A 23,137-nucleotide genomic window follows, 5' to 3' on the forward strand; every position below is an offset into this window, starting at 1 on the left:
CTGTTTTCCTTTGCCACTGAATGCAATTTTTCAGCTTAAGTTCATTGATATTGGATTATGGCTCTACTGATTTGAGGTGTGGGCAAATTCATAATTTCTACCTGCTGCAATACGTCTACGGGATCTCCATTTCTTTTTCCTCCTGGTAATTCACCAGAACCTGAATTTGGTGTGGAAAGATGGGATTCTGAATGAAAAAAATGTACAGAATTATAGTTGGTTTGAGTCAAACATACACAAAAGGAGAAAGCCTATAATTCCTGCAGTGGGTTTTTTTTTTTTTTTTTTAAGATATAATTTATTCGAGAGCAGAGAGAGTGACATGAGGGGGAGGATGGGCAGAGTGAGAGGGAGAAACAGACTCCCCCATGGGCAGGGAGTCTGATGCAGGGCTCAAACCCAGGACCCTGGGACATGACCTGAGCTTAAGGCAGACGCTTAACAGATTTGAGCCACCCAGATGCCCCCCTCCCCCGCAGTGTTTTAAAGATTTATTTTTTTGGAGAGAGAGAACACGTGCAGGAACATGAGCAAGAGCAAGGGGAGGGGCAGAAATCTTAGGCAGACCCTGCTGAGCACAGAGTCTAACCAGGGCTCAATTCCAGGACTCTGCTGATCATGACCTGAGTTGAAATCAAGAGTTGGACGCTTAACCGACTGAGTCACCCAGGCGCCCCTGTAATTCCTGCAGTTTTAAAAACACGTTTTTGGAGAAAGGCAGTACCAGCTCACAGAGGAACAGAATTCCCAGACACACTGGCAAGTGCTGACGTGGATGCTTGAATGATGGAGCTGCACTTTGGAGGGAATCTAAACAAGGGCTGTCTTTGGTGGGTGGTGGGGTGGGGTGGATACTGGCTGGGAAGCAGAATTTTCTGGGGTGATGTGATCTTGAAAGGAGACTCAGTTGGCTGGCTGTAAGCACTTGTCACCTAAGTGGCACACTTAAGATTTGTGCATTCACTGTACATAAATTTCATCCACCCTCCAAAAAAGGTAAACTAGCTCATAACATGCCTGTTGAAGTGTTTAGGAGTGTGTACTGTCTGCAACTGTCCTTCAAAATGTATCAAAACCAGGATGGATGAAGGAACGGTTAGTAGCATGATAAAGAAATGTAGCAGAATGTTAACTATAGAATTAAATGGAGGATATGTAAATATTTTAACTTCTCTGTAAACATTCACAATGCTGGCAACCTTATATGATATTGGCAAATGTACTTCTGAAACCCAGAAGCCATGCCCTTCCCTCCATGCCCAGGACAGTTGTCAGCTTCTAACTTTAGTGGGTACTAACTATATTGCCATATACTTGCTACTTTTAAGTACAGAGACCCTAGGGTATTTGCAGGTGTTCTACCATCATTTAAACTTTTAAATGTAAAAAAAATATAAAAAAAACCCCGAGTTTTTACATCTTTTTTTTTTTTTTTTAAGTTTTTACACCTTAAGATGACTCCAGCCAGTTTTACACATTGTATTACCAACTGGAATGCATCCAAAGTGGGCTTCCCATGTGTGAAGAAATCCCATAGCCCAGGGGACTTGGAGGCAGAATATATGTTCAGCAGTCATCTTGTTTTCCCCAAAGCCAGACTAAGCCTAAACCCTTACTTAGGACCTGGAAGGAAAGTTTTAGGAATTTTAAGGCAAACGAGGGCGTTGGAGGACTAAGGGAAGAAAGGAGGGTGAGGTCTTCAAGCTCTTGCTCTGGAGCCAGACCACCTCCTTTCCTAGGGACAGAGCCCCTCTCCTCCTTTAGAAACCCGACTTTGCAACCAGGTAATTTATGTTGACCAGACCTTCTTTCCCCATTATCCCTCTTGGAGGAACTCAAGCCAGAAGGACACAGGAACCTCAGACTTAGATCCCGGCTTCCAGAAGCCTCTGAGAGCAAAGAAGATGCCAGTGGCCATATCTCACTTTCTTTTAAAACTGAATCTCTGAGATCATTACTGATCCAGGGTCATTTGGCTCTGGTCCTCCAATCCCTCCTTCCTCAGCTATGCTTCCTGAGCCCACTGGGACAGGGAAAACCTGCAATGTTTTCCCAGAGAATCAGTTTTCCTTGGTGATTTGGGGAAAATTATTTGAAAGTATTACTGCTATATTAAAACAAGCATGGATATATTATGGAGTGGAAAATCCCTATTATCTTCCACTAAAAAGGGAGATTCTGAAAAGATTTTGCTCAGCCCTTATAAACTACACCCCCACGCTCCCAAGGGTGCATCTTTTACTCCCCTGATACCATTAAGGAAACTTCACTGGAAAATTTCAAGAAGTATTTTTGCTAGATGGAAGAACTCACTGTAGACAAAGGTTACTTCTGGCGAATGAAGGATAATGAAGTTTTGAATCTTTTTCCCTCTATAACAAGAAACAAAAGACAAAAAGAAAAACCTAATACAAAAAATAAATACATATGGTTCCTGGGAGAAAAATCCCAGAGTGCTACGGGATGACAGGTGGCCTACAGCCTCACAGAGTAGCAGTTATGTTCTAGGACCACCTACCTTGAGTCTAAGGGAAGGAAGGCACATGTTTACCTGTTTATGAGCTCACTCATAAAGGGGACCATCGGGGAATTCTGAGAAGAAGGTGCAGAAAAAAAGAGCTTCTGGAATCACAGACTGCCACAGTTGTGAAACTCTGGGCAAGTCATTCTCTAGACCTGTTTCCTCATCTTTAATATGGCTTTAGCACTGTCTTCAGGGTACTGTGAGGATGATATGAGTCAAGGTATATAACACGCTGGTGTATTCTGGGTACTCAACAAATATCACTCCTTTCCTATCCCTTGTGCAGTGTAGCAGAGAAAAAAAAAATCTTTCAAAACATTGGTGGGAGTGGGAAACAATAAGAGCGGTGGCTAGGGACTAGAGGCCCAGAAACCAGGATACCGATTATAAACCGGACTCTGCTCCGCAAGTGTGGCCACAGGTGCAGTAGGAAGCAGGCCTCTCTGAACCGCAAATACAATCTGCCATGGGGGCTGGAGGCAGCAGCGGGGCTCAGCCTTTAGACCACGTGATTACACAGGAAGAGAGGGAGGCAGAGAGGCCTTTTCAACCTAGTATTTAAAGACACACAGCAGGGTAAGCATTTCAGTTATTTTTAGTTAAACAAAAACAGCCTTTTCCAAGGGTGATAAAGTGAACCGAAGGTCAGAAGGAAGCAGGGTGTGGGCTGCTCAAAGCTCTTGCTCCAAAATCTGGACGAGAGGAAAGAAGGCCCTCCCAAGAATTCAAGGGTGACTGGCCAGCAGAGGGATGACTTTGATGACTGGTCACTGGAGCATCCTCTAAGGAGGCCCTAAGGTGATTTCCACCTGCCAGTCGGTTGACATGATTAACATTATTATTCTTGGGGACTATTAAATTAAGGAATGACGCAGGAAGCCAAGAGAGTGGCTTATTCAGTTGGATTCTGAATCACAATCAGGAAATAGTCTTTATCTGCAAAAGAGAAAAATGAAAAAATAAACCATTAAATCATTAAAATTAAAATTAAAATTAAAATTAAAATTACCAACCATAAAAGGGGAGAGGAACATAAAAAGCACCGATGCTCAGGCTACTTCCAACTGTTGGGAAAACAGAAGATGAACTTGCATGCTTCCCAAGGTGGCTTCTGCCGTGTGGTTGCCGGGAAAGCGAAGCCCCTCCCACCCAGCAGCCATGGCCTGCAGCACAAACCCTTTTCTAATATTCATGCTACTATATGAACAGGGAGGTAGGAGTATCACGCCTGTTTCCTGGGTAGGAAAACTCAGATTCAGAGAATTTATTTATTTATTTATTTTTTTAAAAAGATTTTATTTATTTGTGAGAGAGAGAGAGAGAGAGAGAGAGAGAGCGCATGAGCACAGGCAGACAGAGTGGTAGGCAGAGGCAGAGGGAGAAGCAGGCTCCCCGCCGAGCAAGGAGCCCCATGTGGGACTCGATCCCAGGACGCTGGGATCATGACCTGAGCCGAAGGCAGCTGCTTAACCAACTGAGCCACCCAGGCATCCCAGATTCAGAGAATTTAAATGAATGGCCTACGGCAGTGATTCTCAAACTAGAGAGCACATGAATTTCCTGGAGGTCTGGGCTCAAAACAAACACTACTGGGCCCCGCCCCTTGCCCTTTGGATTCAGTAGGTCTGGAGTACAGTGGAAGAAATTGTATTTTTTTTTTAAATTAAGTTTTTATTTTTAAATTTGTATTTACTTTTTTAAAGTTTTGTTTATTTATTTATTTACTTACATATTTCTCGATACAGCCAATGTGGGGCTCAAACTCACCGCCCCAAGATCAAGAGTCACATGCTCCTCTTATTAAGCCAACCAGGCATCCCCTAAACAAGTTTTTAGTTTTAATTACAGTATAGTTAAAAGAATTTACTTTTTTCAAAAAAGATTTTATTTATTTATTTGACAGACAGAGATAGTAGGCAGAGAGGCAGGCAGAGGCGAGGGGGGGGTGGCGGAGACGGAAAGCAGGCTCCCTGCTGAGCAGAGGGCCCCATGCAAGCCTTGATCCCAGGACCCTGGGATCATGACCCGAGCTGAAGGCAGAGGCTTTAACCCACTGAGCCACCCAGGCGCCCCAAGAATTTACATTTTTAACAAGTTCCCAGGTAATGCTGATGCTGCAGGTTCTGGGACAGCCACTAAGTTAAGGTTGCTTTTCATTTTATTTTAGTAGAGATTGGAGAAGCAGAGCATTTCAAACTTGGCCCACTTAAACTACATTTATCAAGGCTCCCATGTGCCCAGTCCTGGGCCAATCGCTTCTCATTTGGTACCTCAATAAATCACTCCATGAGACAGACACTAGTGTTTTCCACCTCACTGAAGCTCAGAGAGGTAAGTGACTTGCCCAAGCCAAAGCAAAAACGCAGGGTTGGGCAGCTAGCTGTGTTTGACCCAGATGCTCTGCACACCTATGGTCTGCCCTCTGCTGAAGAGGGGAGAAATGGTAGGACCTTGGCCTTGTCTGCTTTGTGTGTGCTGATTCAAACCCAAAGTTTGCTTCTTCCCATGATGACAGGCTGTTGCAGATAGGAAGAAACAGATTTTATATGACTAAGAGTTTCATGGCTAAGCAATCTGTATAAGTTAAAATCACTTACAAATAAAAGTAGAAATAATTAACAAGCCACCAATAAAACAGACACAATTAGCAATACTAGTGTCTTTTCTTCCAAGTATCAAGCTCTAAATTCAATAACATCACTCCAAGTGCTTTGTGGGAAGCAGAGTGTTAAAGCTTGATCATGCTGTATTAACTTGGCTTTGTATTAGTGAGGTTAACAAATGAAAATCAAAAGTCTGTCTTAAAACATCTTTTCGCACAGGCTGTTCTGGGCCAGGACGGGGTGAAAACTGGCACACATACGGCAGACCAAACTGTCTGAAACTACCTGTTGCTATTTGTGGTCAGGGAAGCAGCTTCTCACTTTGATCAACCAGAAAGATTAGGTGGGAAGAAAGGGATACTGGACTTCCTTCCTGGGCAGGGCTCTTCCAAGTTGTTCCCATGGTGTGGGATGCTAATTATAGTACCATAAAGACCCACCTCAACATGCAGCAACTAGGCCTGTTCTATGCTGGGGGCCATCCCCGTGGGACTTGAGCTCTATGGAAATCCCAAGGCCATCTAGTCCTAATGCTTCAGAGGCTCTGGACAGTGGCTCCTGCCCACAAGAGTTCTGGCACCAAAATCCAGAAACTGTGAGCCCCTGTGACTGGGTCAATGGTTCTCCCCTTTGTATCCTTCTAAGCAGCCAGGAAGGTCAGAACAAGCCTGAGCAGAGAACCACCACTGCCCTGCTACTGGGGTGGGTGACCCATCAAATGACCCCAGAATTCTGCAGCCAGCTTCCTCTTCATCTGTGTTGCCAAGTCCAAGGACACTCAGCATCCACAGCCTCCCTATTTCCCTCCTTCATCTGGGCCCCAAAGACAATCATATTGCCTCCTGGCTTAAAAACTGTCACAGGGTCAAGTCCATACAGCTAAGTTTGGTGTCTGATGCCTCTTCAATAACGGACCAAACATCTCACCCCTCATTCCTTCCCACACGTATTCTGATGGGCTAGACGAGCTGTGCTGCAGCCTACCTGTGTCATCACAGGCACACTGAACTTTGTGGCCCAGCCAAAAAAAGAGAGGGGGAGGAGCAGAAGTAATAATATAAAAATAGTCCTGGACAATTAATCTGTCCACCACTCACTCCAGTCTGTGAGTGAGGTAATCCAGGCCACGACAGGTGGCCCTGATGTTCCCTTCTGTGGCCCAGTCCTTCCAGGCTCCTCCCAGGAGGCGCATTTCATCATCCTGCGAATGATCCTAAGACCTAAATACAGGTATAGTTCGTACTACACAGATTCCCCACCACCCCAAGATTTTATTTATTTGACAGAGAGAGATCACAAGTAGGCAGAGAGGCAGGTGGGTGGGGGGGGGAGCAGGCTCCCTGCTGAGCACAGAGCCCGATGCAGGGCTCGATCCCAGGACCTTGAGATCGTGACCTGAGCTGAAGGCAGAGAGGCTTAACCCACTGAACCACCCAGACACCCCCTACACAGCTCTTAAACACAGGCCAAGCATTGCATGAGAAGAAACAAAAGCAGCAATTTGTTCCAACACCGGAGGAAAAGCTGGCCATACAGGGCCCAGAGAGACAGGACAACACTTTAGAAGTAGGCAATTTAATATTTTTTCAAGGATAAAATGACCATATATTTTTGTCTTGTGCTTTGGTTTCAAATCACCGAATTCTTTTTCTTTCAAACATCACTTTCCCATCCCTCCAACTTGGTTACACTCTTTCCTGTGCCTTCTAGATTCAGCTCAAATGTCCCCTTTTCTGAGAAGACCTAACCACACCTTCCTCTATGTTCCATGAGACCACGATTCCCCTCTGTGGCCTAGACTCTAATAGAGGGTCTGGCCTAGAGTCACAGTGCATAAGTATGTGTTGGGGATGCCAGCCAGAGACTAGCTAGGCAGTGAGGCAATCAACTCTGTACCTTCTATTCTTCAGGCTCGCAATGGCAACTATGGGGACACCAATGTGCCAAGTTGTCCTGATAAGCTACCCACAATATGCTGTGACAGTCTGCTCCCAAGTGGGAATGTGGAAGACCTCTTACCTGGTGCAACCATAATTTCATTTTTCTTGGAGCGAATTCGAAGGAAGGTGAGGTCATTTTGGGGGTCAATTTCACGCACGGTGCTCCGGGCCTTCAAGATGAAGTTGTGCATGAGGTTGGCATACTGTGTGGTGGTGGGATTGTCCATGGTGCTCTTGATGGGAATGCCTGAGGGGAGAGCAGGGAATGAGTAGGAAGCTGGAGCCCCATTCTGCCCAGTTCCCAACCCCACACCCTTAAGTCAAGAGTACTGGACCAGCAATTAATAACCAATGCCACTATTTACTGAGGGCTTGGCAGGCACAGTGCTGAGCACTTTAAGCACGGCAGCACCAGTCCCTGGAATGACTCTGGCAGTGGAATCACCATCTTCACTTGCCAATGAGGCAACAGAAGCGCTGAGCCTTCACACAGCACAGAAGCAGTGGGGCTAGGATTCAAATGCAGGCCTGTTGGCTCCACTGCTGGGCTCCTTCCACAGGGCTGCACTGTCTTGACTGGCTTCCAGCAATAAAAGGAGAGACTATCATTCAGAATACTTAGAACCTGAATAAAGAGGACAGCTCTTTTGTATTTATTTGTAAATACTGAAAAGTAGGAAGAAGAAAAAAAGGTCGCCTGTGTCAAGACACTACCATCACTAGGTGCTTTTGCTCCAGTTTCCACCAAGGGAGGCTTAGGGCCCAGTTATAAACACATGTCTACACACATGATTGTGTCCCTCAAATTAAAGTGTGTTTCTCTGTCCGCGTATAGACTTGTAAACAGCATTGCTATTGCTTTCAAATAGCCCACAACTGGCCATTCCACAGAATTAATCATTCCTTTATTGCTGGTACATAGGCTGGATTTTTTTTTTTTTTTTTTTACTTAATTACTATGCCGTGAACACCATTGTGAACCAAGCCTTTTCTGTTTTGAAGATTGTTTCCTTTCAATGAACTATTAAAAGGACCTCCCTTACTAGTCAGTGCCTATCATCATGGAGGTGAAAAATGGGGCTCAGCTGGAGCCAACTCAGGACACAACTTAATCATCAGGTGTCTATGAATCACCGTGACCTATCAGCAGAAGGTTCCACGGAGGAAGCCTTAAGCTGACAGGCATTTGTGATGAATGTGGCACAAATGACTCCTCACACATAAGTGGCCAGATACGGGTGCCCATGACCCTGCTGGTCTGGCCCACAAGTGACCAGCTTAAGGACTGGCCAAAGGCAATTACCCTCAGGCCTACTCACAGGTGGCAAGAAACTGGCCCAATCTTGTCTTCTTAGGGCACAGGAACATGAGTGTGGGCAAAAGAGGACATAATAGCAAGAGAAGCAGCTAAGTCAGAGGCTGTTCTGAGCCAAGTGAAGTCATGAAGACAGACTGTAGTGATCATTTGCCTTTAAGCAACAAGACAACTAGGTAACTAGGGCTGCTACTGGGTCCTGGATGGCAACAATGTGCCCACCAGGGCCCCCTGAGGCTTCACTCCATAGCAGAATCTTCCTAAGGATGGCAGTAGGAGCAGCTGCGGTGATGACTGAGTAGGAACCCTGAAATCTGATGACCTGGACTTACACCCTAGCTCTACCCCTTGGGGTGGCTATGTGGCCTTACACAAGTGAGTTAACCTCTCAAGCCTCTGTTTCTTCATCTGTAAAATAATGCTTGTGCTGTGAGGATTAAATACAGCTAATCCATTTAAGAATGTTTAGCAAGAGTACAAACGTAATGTTGGCTTGTTACCAACATCAGTACAAAATAAATTCCATCCCCCAGGTAACTTGAGGGGCCAATGTCAAGGCCTGGCGAAGTCTGGATGATCAAAACTCTTAACCTTCTCTTCTTATATACCACAAGGCCATCTTCTCTCAGGTCCCTCTGCCTGGAACTTTCCTTCCTTCCCCATTCTCTCATAATTCCCACTGGTCCCTCAGATGTCCATTTTCTGGTGGATCTACCCACCTCCAGATGTGGTCAATGCCCCCATTCTACCACCCACCCACACAATTTTCCTTCAGAGCTGTTTCCTCTGGAGTTTGATATCACACCATTATGGAAGTGACCAGGACCAGGTCTGATTTGCTCACCATTGTCCTTAAAGAGACTTCACTAAGCATTTATTGCAGATGATAAATAAGTGCTCTCAAGGGTTCCTTCAGCAGTTCAAATACTGTCATGAGTCTGATCACATTTCTACCAAGTGACAGGTGTACAAATGAGACAAGAAGCTAAACACTTGTTGGCTCACTTTAAAAAGCAAAAGAAAACACTGAGGTAGTGAGGAGGTGGGACAGGGACCAAAACCGGAGAGCATTTCAAATAAGGACAAGATATCAAGTCCAGATTCACAGGATGTCAGAGCTGGGGACACCACACAGAGAGCCGAACAATTAGGTCACCTCCTCCAAGCTTGTGCCTTCACAAATGCGGACTGTGAAGCCTGCAGAAGTAGCTGGTTACTAGGGAGCATGATTTCTAACTTGGGGCTTAGATCCATCAAGACCAAGGTTGTACAGCCAGGTCCTCCCACCAAACCCAGATTCATCAATCAACAGTAAAAAACATTAACAATATTTAACAGAGGCAGTAATCCCCTGCGTTATCTGTGGTTTCACTTTCCATGGTTTCAGTTACCTGCATCAACTCTGGTGTAGAAGCAGATGATTCTCCTGATCAGGTCCATAGTAGCCTACTGTTGCCTCACAATGCCTAGGTCATTCACCTGACTTCATTTCATCACACAGGAAATTTTAGGATCGCACGTCATTACAAGAAGGGTGAATACCATATAATAAGGTATTTTGAGAGACCACATTCACATAACTTTTATTATAGTATATTGTCATAATTTTTTTTTTAAGATTTTATTTATTTATTTGACAGAGAGAGATCACAAGTAGATGGAGACGCAGGCAGAGAGAGAGAGAGAGAGGGAAGCAGGATCTCCGCTGAGCAGAGAACCCGATGCGGGACTCGATCCCAGGACCCTGAGATCATGACCTGAGCCGAAGGCAGCGGCTCAACCCACTGAGCCACCCAGGCGCCCTCATAATTGTTTTATTATTAGTTTTGTTCTTAATCTCTTCTTGTGCTTTATTTATAAATTTAACTTTATCATAAGTATGTACATATAGGAAAAACCATAGTACACATAGGGTTGAGCACTATCCTGTTTTCAGGCATTCACTGGGGGTTTTGGAATGTACCCCCCATGGATAAGGGGGGACTACTGTATTTGTTAAGCACCTACTACGTGTCAACATTGTTCTAGGTGCTAGGGATACAGCAGTGAACACAAGAGGCAAATCTCTGCCCTCGAAGCTTATAAGTTGAGTCTTTTATGTTGCCCTCTGTGGGGAGCAGCACAAGATGGAAGGGGGTCTGAAGAGGTACAAATGGAATGGAATATTCCTTAAGTTCTTGGTAATTCCCCTTAAAATTCACATTTTTACTATGAAACATCATTTAAATTTGGCCAAGGCAAAGATGTCAAAAGGCGGTGACAGGTGGTTGGTAAGTGACTGGGATAAGGGTATGTCATTAGTTCAGGAGCAAAAGCAGTCACTCGGGGCTGGAGTGGTTAGGAAATGCATCCTGCAGGAAAAGGCAGCTGAGCTGAATCATTTGGGTATGAAAGCCCTAGAGGGAGTAATAGGAATCCCTAACTAATCATCCTTCATGGAAGCTTCCAGAGAGCTTAAAGGCACTATAGAGCAATGAGTTCTGACGACCGACAGCCAGAAGTGGGTGACCTTGAACATGTCACCTAATTTCTCTCAGCCCTGGGTTTCTCATCGTAAAATGGGCAGTGCTCGCTTCAGCGGCACATATACTAAAATTGAAAAATGGGCAATACTCCTGCCTTGCAGGGTCATGGTGTGAAATGTAAATGAGAGACTGAAGCGGGAGCTCTGTAGTGGGATACAAATTAAAAATAAATCCTTGCAATAATTTTAGCATTTATATGGCAGTTACATCAGGTACTGTTCTAAAAGCTTTCCTTAAAAGGAAACTGGAACAGAGAGGTTAAGTGACCAGCCTAAGATCACACAGCTGATAAAAATTAAGTAGAGCCAGGATTCAAAACTAGACAGTCTGGTTCCACATTCTATGTTCTTACCCACTGGGCAATACTGCCACATTAGTGTATAAAAAAGAAGTGCCCATCAGTATCCAAAAGGTAAGCAGTTGGTGCTATATTCTAATGAAAAAGCTCAAGTTTGGGGGCAGATTTAAAGCAAAACTGAAGCCTGTGACTTGCAAATACTGATGGAGGCCTAATCCTCCCCCATTTGCGGTGAAAAAATGCCCAGTCTGAGAAGATAGTCTCTCCAGGAGATATACAAATAGTCTTTCAGATCCTGGAGTAAGAAGCAGCTAAAAGAGATTACCCAAATCAATCACTCCACTTATGGCAGCTGAGGTCTGAAGAAGGGAAGAGGAAGCCCCAGGCCCTCCAGCTGAGCAGTGGCAGACACGAGCTGGAACTTGCTCCTGCCTCCACAGTGTCCTGAGGACCCCAAACCTGCTGCCTGCTTTGACCACCTGGCCTAATTAGAGTTTGACAAAGCTGGGGAGCATGCGCTATGCGCTGCCTGGATTGGGCTGGCCGGGGTCTGACAACTTGGAAAATAACATTCTAACTAAGGACATGTCACTTCGACATTTTCACCCTTGATGACTTGCATTCTGCTCTATAAGCAGGCATTATTGAGAATTCTGCCTTTCTAAAAACAAGGGCTAGAATGACATCACATACACACAGAGCTCTTAAATCAGAGTTCACTAAATGCACTGCACTAGAGAATGGGGGAGGCCAGCTGGGTGACCCTAAGCATTGACTGGGCTACAGACCAGCAGCTACTCTCTGTTTCTTCACAGTACAGTGTGGGAGAGAGCACAAGTGCATTCAGACAGACTTAGCATGAAATGTTGGTTCTTTTTTTTTTTTTATTTTTTTAAGATTTTATTTCTTTATTTGACACAGAGAGAGAGATCACAAGTAAGCAGAGAGGCAGGCAAAGAGAGAGGGGGAAGCAGGCTCCCTGCTGAGCAGATATCCCGATGCGGGGCTGGATCCCATGACCCTGAGATCATGACCTGAGCCAGAGTCAGAAGGTTAACCCACTGAGCCACCCAGGCGCCCCTGCAATCTTGGTTCTATAATGGCAGGAAAATCAATTAAATTTCTAGACTCTGTTCTCTCTACCGCAAAATGGAGACAATGGGGCTGCTTTATGGAATAAATGAAACAAAATGTTTGTAAAGCAATGGCCTGCAGCCTGGCACAGAACAAGTGCTTGATAAATGTTAGTTCTTTTCTTCACCATGTCTACTGCAGTTTGGGAATATTAGTATCCGTACTCTTCTAATTGTTGAAATAATGCTATAGAAAAGGAGGGAGAGAGGCGCCTGGGTAACTCAGTCAGTTAAGCATCCAACTGTTGATTTCAGCTGAGGTCATGATCTCAGGTTTGTGAGATTGAGCCCCTCATTGGGCTCAGTGCTGGGCATGGAACCTGCTTAGAATTCTCTTTCTCCCTCTGCACTCCGCACACCCCCCTTCCCCCCGCCGCCTCCCCAAAGGAGGAAAAAGCTATAGGCATTAAGAAGTTGACCAGAGTATTATCTAGAGAAAAAGTAGAAACAGGGGCACCTGGCCTGCTCAGTGGGTAGATTGTGCAACTCTTGATTTCGGGGTTGTGGGTTTGAGCCCTAGGCTGGGGGTAGAGTTTACTTAAAAAAAAAAAAAAAAAAAAAAAAAAAAAAATTAGAAACCATATAAATGGTGGATGGCTGATAAACATTGTACTGGCAATTAAAAATTTTGCTTATGTAAATCATGACAAAAAAAGCCAATAAACAAACTCATGAGTGAACATATGCAAAAGAATAACAACTATAATAATTATGACCAAGAAAAGATATACCTGGGCAAGGGCTAGAAAAGCATGGCATAGTCAAAAGTATGATCTGTCAGGGCAGTGGAATTGAGTGAATTTTTCCTTTTTTAAACTTTGGAATTCCAGTAATAGTGCTAGGACACTGGAAGTGCTTAACAGAGGATAAAAATTAGATTCTGTACATGAAGGGGCTTAGTAAATAATGTCATGCTAAGTTTGGGCTGTTTTCTTGGGGTCTGCCTATGAGCAGGTCATGGCCAAAGGAAGGGTATACCTTCTGTGTTCACCACGATGATGCCCTGTACTCCCTTCTGGCTCTGAAGTCGCTTCAGTGTCTCCTCCACCTCTGCCTGCCAGAGAGAACAAGACCCAGGTTAGGAGGGGCCAGGAAGAGTGGACTGACTCCCTCACACTCCTGGCAGATTAATCACATATTTGTCTTCCAGTAACAAACAAGTAACACCCAGGCACATGGCACCTCCTCAAAGCTCCCCAGGCCTGTTTGGAGTGGTCCCTAGGTCATCCCCAGGGCTTAAACCATCTGTTACAAACCCCAGCATGGGGTGTGGCTACTCCTGGCTCTTTGCCCACTAGGCACTATTACCCCTCCCAGCTTAGCTATTTGGGAGCAGAATATAAATACCATTCTTGGGAGTACAGACACATCCATGACTCTCATATTTGGGACACTGGGGGAACCAGACTCTGATGATTTGAAAAAACCCAAACAGTGGTGTCTACTAGGAAGGAGACTAAGTTGTCATTCGTGGCCCAAACAGCACAAATGAAAATATTCCAAAGGAAGAAAATGACTCCATGAGGATAAACTCGGTGACTTAGTAAGCTAGCATCTGAGACAGTGTGACACATGGTACATAGACACAGAAAATGTGCCTGGGGAAGGGGCTCATTAATCCTGATTCTCCAGAAACTAGCACATGGCATTTGGGCCCTCACCCTATCATGCCAGGCCTTTTATGTTATTATCACTGCCATCTCTTTTACTCTTCCTTCAACTCTCCATCTTCACACCTATACCTCCTTATCTCCAAATCTTTTTTACCCTAACAAGGAAACCCAATAAATTCTTCTAGGCCATCTAAGACATTACCTCTTCCATGAAGCTTTTACTGATCCCCAACTCTGGAGTCTTTGCCCAGTTCTGACTCCCCAAACTCTTGACTGTACCTCTCTAGGAATGCATTAGGTACTGGTTTACTTAAAAGAGTTTCTACAATGCTCTGCACAACAGGTGCTCAATAAAAAGCTGCTTAACTGAACTAGGCCTAACTCTGTGGATGGAAACTGGCCTTAAAGTGTGCTTGTTCTTAAGAGGTCCCTTCCAGACTAGTCCAGAATCCAGGCAGAAGCTACTCAAAGGGTGAGTCAGACTATGTTGAAAACAGATGCCATCAACCAACCTAAAGGAAGTGGTTCCCCACCCCCAAGGGCTAATGAGTTGGCCTGGAGGGGAGGAGCTTCTAAACAGTGATGGAGAGAGCACAATGAATTATTGTTTTTCTAGTAGGAAAAAAGCTGACAATCCAGTCACTACCACCCACTCCCCAATGATATAAGAATACTGAAATGCTGGAGAGAAGAGCAAACAAGTTCCTCCTATGAGATGGCAAGTAGCCTAACACGTCATAAATCTGGAGTCTGAGTAAAAGGACAGGGCTAGCTCTGTGGACATGAGTATAATACAGTGGGTCATGAATGTATGAGGTCATAATTCATTCAAGACTTTCACTGAGCTGCTATTAAATACTATTTTGGAGAGGAGGGGGTAAAGTACAATAGTGGTCAGTATTACATAGTACTCGATCTGACCTGGTAACTTTCCTGAAACTCATCCTAAGGAAATAATTTAAAAGAAGAATACAGCAAGATGTTTGCTGCTGTGACAACTGCAGTCACAAAATACAGAAAGGCAAAAGTGCCCAATAACTAGGAGAAAAGCCAATTCAATTATAGAATGTCTCGTCATAGGAATATAATATACATATTAACAATGGTAATCAGAATATTTATATCACCACAAAAAGTTCATGATATAACATTAAGTGAAAACAGCTAAATGCAAAAATAAAGTGCTTGATGAGGGCACCCATGTGAAAACAAGCAAGCTAGGACTCTGAAAAAAATAAAAGCCACATTGAGTGCAGGGAATTGTAGATAAGATTTTCTTTCTTTTCTTTTTTTTTTTTTTCTTTTCCAAAACAGCCTCTTTTTACTCCATTACCTTGTTTCTATTTAAAAACATTTTTGGGGGGCACCTGGGTGGCTCAGTGGGTTAAAGCCTCTGCCTTCAGCTCAGGTCATGATCCTGGCATCCTGGGATCAAGCCCCACATCGGGCTCTCTGCTCCGTGAGGGGCCTGCTTCCCTTTCTCTCTGCCTGCCTCTCTGCCTACTTGTGATCTCTTGTCTGTCAAATAAATAAATAAAATCTTAAAAAAACAAAAAACAAAAAAACCAAAAAACATTTTTGGGGGGTGCCTGGGTAGCTCAGTTGGTTAAACATCTGCCTCTTGGTTTTGGTTTAGGTCATGATCTCAGGGTCATGGGATTGAGCCCTGCGTCAGGCTCCGTAAGTTAACGCAGAGTCCGCTTGAGATTTTCTCCCTCTTTCTTTCCCCCTCCCCTAACTCGTGCTCTCTCTCTCTAAAATAAATGAACTGAAAAAAAAAAAAAAAAATCCAAACCCAAACATTTTTTTAACCCTTCTCTGTGTATCCAAGAAAGAGATCTCTAATATGGGGACACTGGGCTCTGACATGCTCAACACTGACAGCTCAATGTTCAATCAACCTAGGGAAGAGAAAGAAAGCAAAACCAAAGGTGTCAGAATAGAGGTCTGAAATATTCCCTGGAGGCTGGAAAGTTGAGCTGAAATGAAAGAGATGAATACTTCTTAATTCCTATTCATTTCAGCCCTACGTCAGGTATGTGGATACCTTCTATGTGCCAGACATTGTTTTAGGCCTGAGGCTGCTACATTGAACAAAATCTAAAAAAAAAAAAAAACCCCTTGCCCTCATGAAGCTGAGGGGCAGACATTAACCAAGTAAAATATAAATTCAGATACAGTAGGGAAGTGGTCTCTAGAATGAAGGGGTTGATGGCAATTCTTTTAAAAATATTTTATTTATTTGAGAGAGGGAGAAAAGGTGAGCACAAGTTGGGGGAGGGGTAAAGGGAGAAACAGACTCCAGGCTGAGCAGGAGCCTGACGTTGGGTTCGATCCCAGGACCCTGAGACCATGGCCTGAGCTGAAGGCAGATGCCTAACCAACTGAGCCACCCAGGCAGGCAGTTTTAAATAAGGTGGTCAGAGAAGACCTCACCAAGATGATAGCTGTAGAGATCTGAATGAAGAAAATGAGGGAGCTAATGTGGATTTCTAAGGAGAGCATTCCAGACCGCATAAAGAGCAAGTACAAGAGCCCCGAGGTTAACATATTTCAGGGCTCAAAGGAGCCAGTGTGGTTGAAGTGCAGTGAGCAGCAGGCGGCCAGATGACAGAGGTAGCCAGGGTCAGATTTGATTTCAGTGGGTCTGGTAGACCACAGCAATGACTTTGGTTTTTAATGGGGATGATATGGGGAGCCACTAACAGGTTTTGAGGTGAGGAGTGACAAGATCTGATGTTTCAAAACAATGGGTCTGGTTGCTCTGTGGAGAACAGACTGTAGGGGGCAAGCACAACCTGCCTGAGCCCGGGTCCAGATAAGTACTGCTTCCTCTGAAGGAAGCAACCTTCACTCCTGCACTCACTGCTTGATGTAACTAATTCCCGACTCTTTGGATGCAGCTCATGAGTCTGCTGTGGGAGACCTCCCCTCTCCTGAGTACCCTTCACCCTGCCTTCACAGCACATATCACACTGGGATGTAACTATCTGTGTTCCTCTAGACCCCAAGCACCCCAGGAACAAGAACCCCAACTTTAGAGCCCCACTACCTGGCACAGTATAGACTCAGTAAATACTTAAGGAACAAATAAAAAGCATTTCTACAACCATGTTTTACAAAAATCAACTTTTCAAGTATGGCGGGGGGGGGGGAGGCCTTACAGTACCCAGGGTAAACAAGAGCTAGGGTTTAGGTGATCCTATATTTAACCTCGACCAAGACCTGGCTGCTTAAAAGAAAACACACACAAGAAAGGGAGGACATACAATTATACATTAACCTGCTCAGTGCCTGCTGTAAGTCAGATATTGGGATGAATGTTTTCAGACACCTCTCTCATCTGAACCTTCCATGGTTAGTAGGATCTCCATTTTACAATGAGGAAATGAAGATTCAGAAAGGAGAAGTTGTGCCTAAAGACACACAGCAGGTCAACAGAAGAGATGAATATACCACTGATCACAACTGATGAGGTCCCTGCCGTAGGGAGCTAACATTCTGGTGAAGAGACATTCATTTTTCTTTTTTAAGATTTTTGTTTATTAAATTGAGAGAGAACAAGCACAAGTGTGTGTGAGAGAGAGAGCAGAAGCAGAAGGGCAGAGGAAGAGGGAGTAGCAGGCTCCCTGCTCAGATGTGGTGTTTGATCCCAGAACACCGGAATAAAGACCTGAGCTGAAAGCAGGCGCTTAACTGACTGAGCCACCCAGGTGCCCCTAGATCGATCGATCTTTCTTTCTTTCTTTCTTTCCTTTCTTCCTTTCTTTTTTTTTGATGGCTGATGGTGAAAAGACATTCAAAAAACAAGTAACCATGATTTTTGAAGGGTACAGGGACAGGGCTGGGGGCAGAGGAATATACTTCAGCTAGCATGGTCTGGAACACCTGAGGCTGTAATCTTTAAGCGAAGAACTAAATTATGAGAAAGCAAGCACTCCAGGCAAAGGACTGAAAGCAAAGGCAGTGAAGTGGAAACAAGTCTGGCATGTTTAAAGAATGGAGAGGGCTAGTACTGCCCATGTTTTTTGATTCTTTGTTAATTTGATAGGCGAAAATCATGTAACAGAAAGTCAACTTTTCTTTAATTTTTAAGACTTATCAGTGAAATGGAAATGAAACATTGTTTACATCTCTCTCTCTCTTTTTTTTTAAAGATTTTATTTATTTATTTGACAGAGATGACAAGCAGGCAGAGAGGCAGGCAGAGAGAGAGAGAGGGGGAAGCAGGCTCCCAGCTGAGCGGAGAGCCCGATGCGGGGCTCGATCCCAGGACCCTGGGATCATGACCTGAGCTGAAAGCGGAGGTTTTAACCCACTGAGCCACCCAGGCGCCCCTACATCTCTCATTTTTAAGTCTTTAGATTTTTCCACATATCTACTGATTTTCAAAAACTTTTTTATGTTAGAAATATTAGACTTTGGTCAAGTATATAGTTAAATATAATAAAAATAGTTTTCTGTAAGACTAGAGAATAGTCTTTTCCAACATGATCCCAACCAGTAGGATGGGGCTAGGCCTGGGGGAGTTGGGGATCATGAGGTCTAGTGAGGGGTCTCCAGGAGAGCAGAGCACCAGCTACTGATCTGGGTTCAGGAGAAACTGCTTTAAACAAACCTCAAGTTCAGCCCTAAAAGAGCCAAGAAGAAAAACTAATGTTACCAAAAAGCCACAAGTAGCAACAGGGGCATTTACAGATAGGAAAGGACAGTCCTAGGCAGGCATCCAAGTATTGCCAGCTCTAGATCAAGGTTTGTCGTTCCTGCCGAGCTAGCCAACTGGTCCCAGATCTGCCTGGGTGGATATGCAGTCCCCCAGGGTTGGCTCACATCTCCAACTTCCTGTCCTGCTCCTAGAGAGAGCCCAACTGGTATCTTCTGCATTCTGGGTTGTAGGTAGCACTAACATGGTGTCTGCACCAGGCAAGAAACAAACCTTTCGGGTTCTTTAGTTCCCAGGTACATGCTGTTGACAGATGCAAAAACAAGTAGCAGTATAAGCAGGATTACTTATTGGTTCAGCTAAGAGGAATAATCATCAGAAGCAAATGATTCACAAAGAAACTGACCCATCTGACTCCTAAGCACAAGCATTATACTTTGTATAAAACAAAAATAAATCAAAACAAACAAACAAAAATCTGCATCTAACATAACGAAAGAGTAATTCCAAAACATCACACAAAATGATTAAGAAAAATAAAGTCTGGAGGCGCCCGGGTGGCTCAGTCGGTTAAGCATCTGCCTTCAGGTCAGGTCATGATCCCAGGGTCCTGGGATCGAGTCCTGCATCAGGCTCCCTGTTCAGGGGAGAATCTGCTTCTCTCTCTACCCTTCCCTCCTACTCATGATCTCTTGCTCTCTTTCACCTTCTCTCTCAAATAAATAAATAAAATCTTAAAAAGAAAAGAAAAATAGTCTAAAAGTTGAGTGGGCAAAAAGGATACTAGTAGAAAATATACCTAAGAGAAATTACAAACATATAGAAAAATGTTCAGTTTCCTGAAAAACAAGAGACATTTCATTTCATTCCTTAAAAAATGAAAAATTATAGCAATGATGAAGTGATTTTAAATCTAGCAGTTATGGCAAAGCTGGTACAAAGGCAATTCGACCTTTTGGGAAAGTGACAGGACAACACTACTGCAAGACCCATAAGTTTTGGTCCCTTGGCCTCAGAAGTTTTTTTCCCTGAGGATTTTTCCTAAGGAAATAATCTAATAATTTTTTTAAAAAAGAAAAATAAATTCTACACATACAGAAGTACTCATCACAGCATTATCTCAACTAATGAAGAACTAGAAGCAACCCAAATGTACACCGGGGGAATGGTTTCGCAAATTATGGTACAGCTATTTTACTATTACGTAGTCATTAAAAATAACAGATCACAAAGATGATGTAGCAATCATCAGATGAGAATAGTTTTGTGTAGGGGCGTCTGGGTGGCTCAGTGGGTTGGGGCTCTGCCTTTGGCTCAGGTCATGATCTCGGGGTCCTGGGATCAGGCCCCCCCGCATTGGGCTCTCTGCTCAGCAGGGAGCCTGCTTCCCCCTTCCCCTCTGCCTGCCTTTCTGCCTACTTTTGATCTCTCTCTGTCAAATAAATAAATAAAATCTTTTTTTAAAAAAAGGAAATAGTTTTGTGGTGAAGTAAAACCAGATAGTGTTATGGATGATTTTTATATCACCATTCTGAAGGTCAATCTGGCAGTTTCTACCAAACTATAAAATATGCATGCCAGAAGTAACACCTCTAGGAATCCACCCTATATCCTACATAGACACTAGCATGAACACACACACACAGACAACAGTTACTGCAGGGGTGCCTGGGTGACTCAGTAAAAATGTCTGACTCTTGATTTCGGATCACGTCATAATCTCAGGGCCCTGGGATGGAGACCAGAATCCAGCTCTATGCTGAGTGGGGTCTGCTTGAGAATTCTCTCTCCGTCTGCCCCTTCCCCTCACTTGCATTCTCTCTCTCAAATAAATAAATCTTAAAAAAAAAAAAAAAAAAAGACAATAGTTACTGCAGCACTGACTAGAATGAAAAACTGTAAGTCACCTAAATGTAGTTACTGCAATGGAATATTATACAGTCCTTAAAAAGAATGAAGATTTGTATATACTGCCATGGTAAAATGTTTGGTATTTCTAAGTGAACAGAGTAAGCTCTAGAAAGAGAGATCTCTTCCTATGTATAGCCTAAAGTAAACTTAATACCTAGAAACATAAATGTTCTAGTGTCATGTAATAAACAGCTTATATGTGAATGTGCTTATGCACTAATCAAATCTAGAAGGAAACACACCCAACTGCCAACAGTCATTTATCATAGGGGAGTGACATGGGGACCACATGCACTTTCTACATTACTTTGAAACTGCTTGAATTGTTTAAAATGTGCATCTAAATATGTTCTGCTTTTATAAGTAAAAACACAGTAGCATGGTACTAGTTGCAGTAAGCTACCATTTGTGTCAGAAGACGAGGGAGTGTACACGTAACGGTATTTGCATGTAGAGGTATAAGAAACTAACTTTCAACTCTGGTGACTGAGGCTGGGGATCAGGGGTGGGAGATTTATTTTTCAGTCAGATCCTTTCAGATTATTTTTTCTTACTGTGTGCAGGTTATTTTTTTTTTTACACTTTAAAAAGTGATGTAAAGATGAGGTTACATATGTTCAAAGTAATTACTACATGTTTTTCGGGACGTTAACACATTCTTTGTGGTGTAATAATAAATGAAAAAAGCAGAGTCCACAACTGTACATTCAATAGGAACTAAACTATATAAAGTGAAAACTGAGGACAGAAAGATTAGGCTATGTCTTCTAATTACAAATGTTTGCCTCTAGATCATGGCACTGTCCCTTTTTCCTTTGCCATTTTTATTGTGGGCTTTACATTTTTAAATAGGATTTTGGCCTTAACATTTCAGAAGTCTCTTCAAGCTTTCTACAAGTAGGGAGGATAAAAACCACGGGAAAACAAACCGACAAAGGCATAAAGAGCCAAAGGCATAAAGTTCCTGCCAGCAAGGCTTTGGGATGCCCAAGGGTGGATCCCCCCAATTTCTGATTCATGCACCAAGTTCCATACGCTCGAAAGAACCACAGGAACAGAAAGGCGTCAGTCAAGCTTCCTGGGTTCAAATCAACCTCCGCCATTTCCTGAGGCAAGACATTTAATTTGTCTCGTCTTCAAACTCCACGTATGTCAAATGGGGATAATGGTTGCACCTACCTCACAGAGCTGGGGTGAGGAGAGCCAAGGTACAGAAAGCGCTTAAGCAGTGACTGACACAAAGCTCCCAGGAAACATTACCATTATTGTTATCGCGCAACAAGGCCCGGGACGCTAGGATGCAGGAGCCTGTGGGACCGCCTCCGCATCTCCGTCAGACCCTCGCCGAGGCCCGAGCTCCTGCTTCCGGGCAAGGGTCAGCGGGATCCGGTGGCCCCACCTCGGTCCCCTCTGTCCCCTCAATCCGGGTCTAGAGGCCTGCGCCGCCCGGGTTCCGCCCTCCAGTCAGCTCCGGCCCAACCACGCCCAGCCCCGCGGATTCCCAGGCCGGCACTCTGAGACGCCTCCGGAGGATGGAAGGCCAGGCGCAGGGTGGTGGGCGGCCGTGCTCGGCCATCTTCCGGCCGCTAGCCACCAGCTCCAGGAAGACACTCACCATCTCTAAACGAACGGGTAGCTCCGCGACGCCGGCACTCTATCCAGTCCCAGTACCTCTCCGCGCCTGCGCACAGACCTTGTCAAGACGGACAGCTCTGGCAGCCTATCAGGAGCGAGTGTAGCACGGGTGGACAGGCGGGTCTTAGCTCCCCCAGGGCTTGTAGGGAATTTACCAGGCGCTGTCCGAAAGTAAAGAGCAGAGGAGCTCTTCAGCTGTGGGAAATTCACAACTCCTTGTGTGCCGAAAGATGCTGGTTAGTGGTGTCAGAAGAGGATTTCAACTCAACCGAGGTCTGAGCTGGCTCTGGAAGTCCTGGGTGGACGGTAGTGGGCGAATACGAAGGCGAGGTGGGGGTTGCTGAGACCCCTTTTGCACCCTCATTAAGGCAAAAATGAGGCGCGGTGCCAAAATGCACCCAAAGCACAGTAAAGTCGGGTAGTGGGACCGGAGTCATGCGTCTCTGGGGTCACTAGAGCTACCACTTTGGGAATATTCCAGGTAGGTTCTCAGATGGAGTGGACAGGGCTAGCTTGGAAGTATGGCGGTTTCAGCCCCACTTCTGGGTTACCTTGGAGAAACCACTTTACATCTTTGTGTTCCCTTATTTTCTCACTCTTAAAAGGGGGGAGCCTTCCTCTTGTCCTATTTTTTGTTCTTTTGCCTTTGTTAGAAAACAAAGTTTGATGGCATAAATTCGAAGCTCTAATTGGCTTTATAAACACGAGTGATGAATCCGGCATCTAAGTAAATAGAGGGAAGCTCTACTGAGCTATACAGACTTTTACAGAGAGGGGGCATAAGAAAGAAAAGCAATTTGGGGCGCTCTGTGGGTTAGGCCTCTGCCTTCTGCTCTGGTCACGATCTCAGGGTCCTGGAATCGAGTCCCACATTGGGCTCTCTGCTCAGCGGGGAGCCTGCTTCCTCCTCTCTCTGCCTACTTGTGATCTCTGTCAAATAAATAAATAAAATCTTTAAAAAAAAAAAGGAAAGCAAT

At 44.4% G+C, this 23,137-nt stretch overlaps 1 protein-coding gene across 4 annotated transcripts; it reads right to left on the bottom strand.

Moving 5' to 3' along the window:
* Positions 1–3,101: 3,101 nt before the first annotated feature.
* LOC111141673 (dynein light chain roadblock-type 1) lies at positions 3,102–22,224 on the bottom strand. Of its 4 annotated transcripts, none has more exons than XM_022494413.1 (4): positions 22,141–22,224; positions 13,317–13,392; positions 7,147–7,314; positions 3,102–3,460 (listed from the first exon to the last, which is right to left on the bottom strand). In XM_022494413.1, the coding sequence occupies exons 1-4, from the start codon at positions 22,141–22,143 to the stop codon at positions 3,417–3,419; spliced, it is 291 nt and encodes a 96-aa protein (XP_022350121.1). In that variant the 5' UTR covers positions 22,144–22,224; the 3' UTR covers positions 3,102–3,416. The 4 variants fall into 4 exon arrangements, with proteins under 4 accessions (XP_022350121.1, XP_022350122.1, XP_022350123.1 ...); XM_022494414.1 differs by lacking the exon at positions 22,141–22,224 and adding an exon at positions 21,786–21,910; XM_022494415.1 differs by lacking the exon at positions 22,141–22,224 and adding an exon at positions 21,705–21,757.
* Between the last annotated feature and the right edge of the window lie 913 nt (positions 22,225–23,137).

The sequence above is a fragment of the Enhydra lutris genome, unplaced genomic scaffold (assembly GCF_002288905.1).
Source record: "Enhydra lutris kenyoni isolate GAN:26980312 unplaced genomic scaffold, ASM228890v2 scaffoldscaffold6, whole genome shotgun sequence".
Lineage (NCBI taxonomy): Eukaryota > Metazoa > Chordata > Mammalia > Carnivora > Mustelidae > Enhydra > Enhydra lutris.

Coding starts and splice junctions, on each gene's coding strand:
- LOC111141673 (XM_022494413.1), bottom strand. Junction 7,315..13,316: donor CATCGTGGTGAACACAGAAG/GTATACCCTTCC, acceptor CTCTCCCCTCAG/GCATTCCCATCAAGAGCACC. Junction 3,461..7,146: donor TGAAATTATGGTTGCACCAG/GTAAGAGGTCTT, acceptor TCTCTTTTGCAG/ATAAAGACTATTTCCTGATT.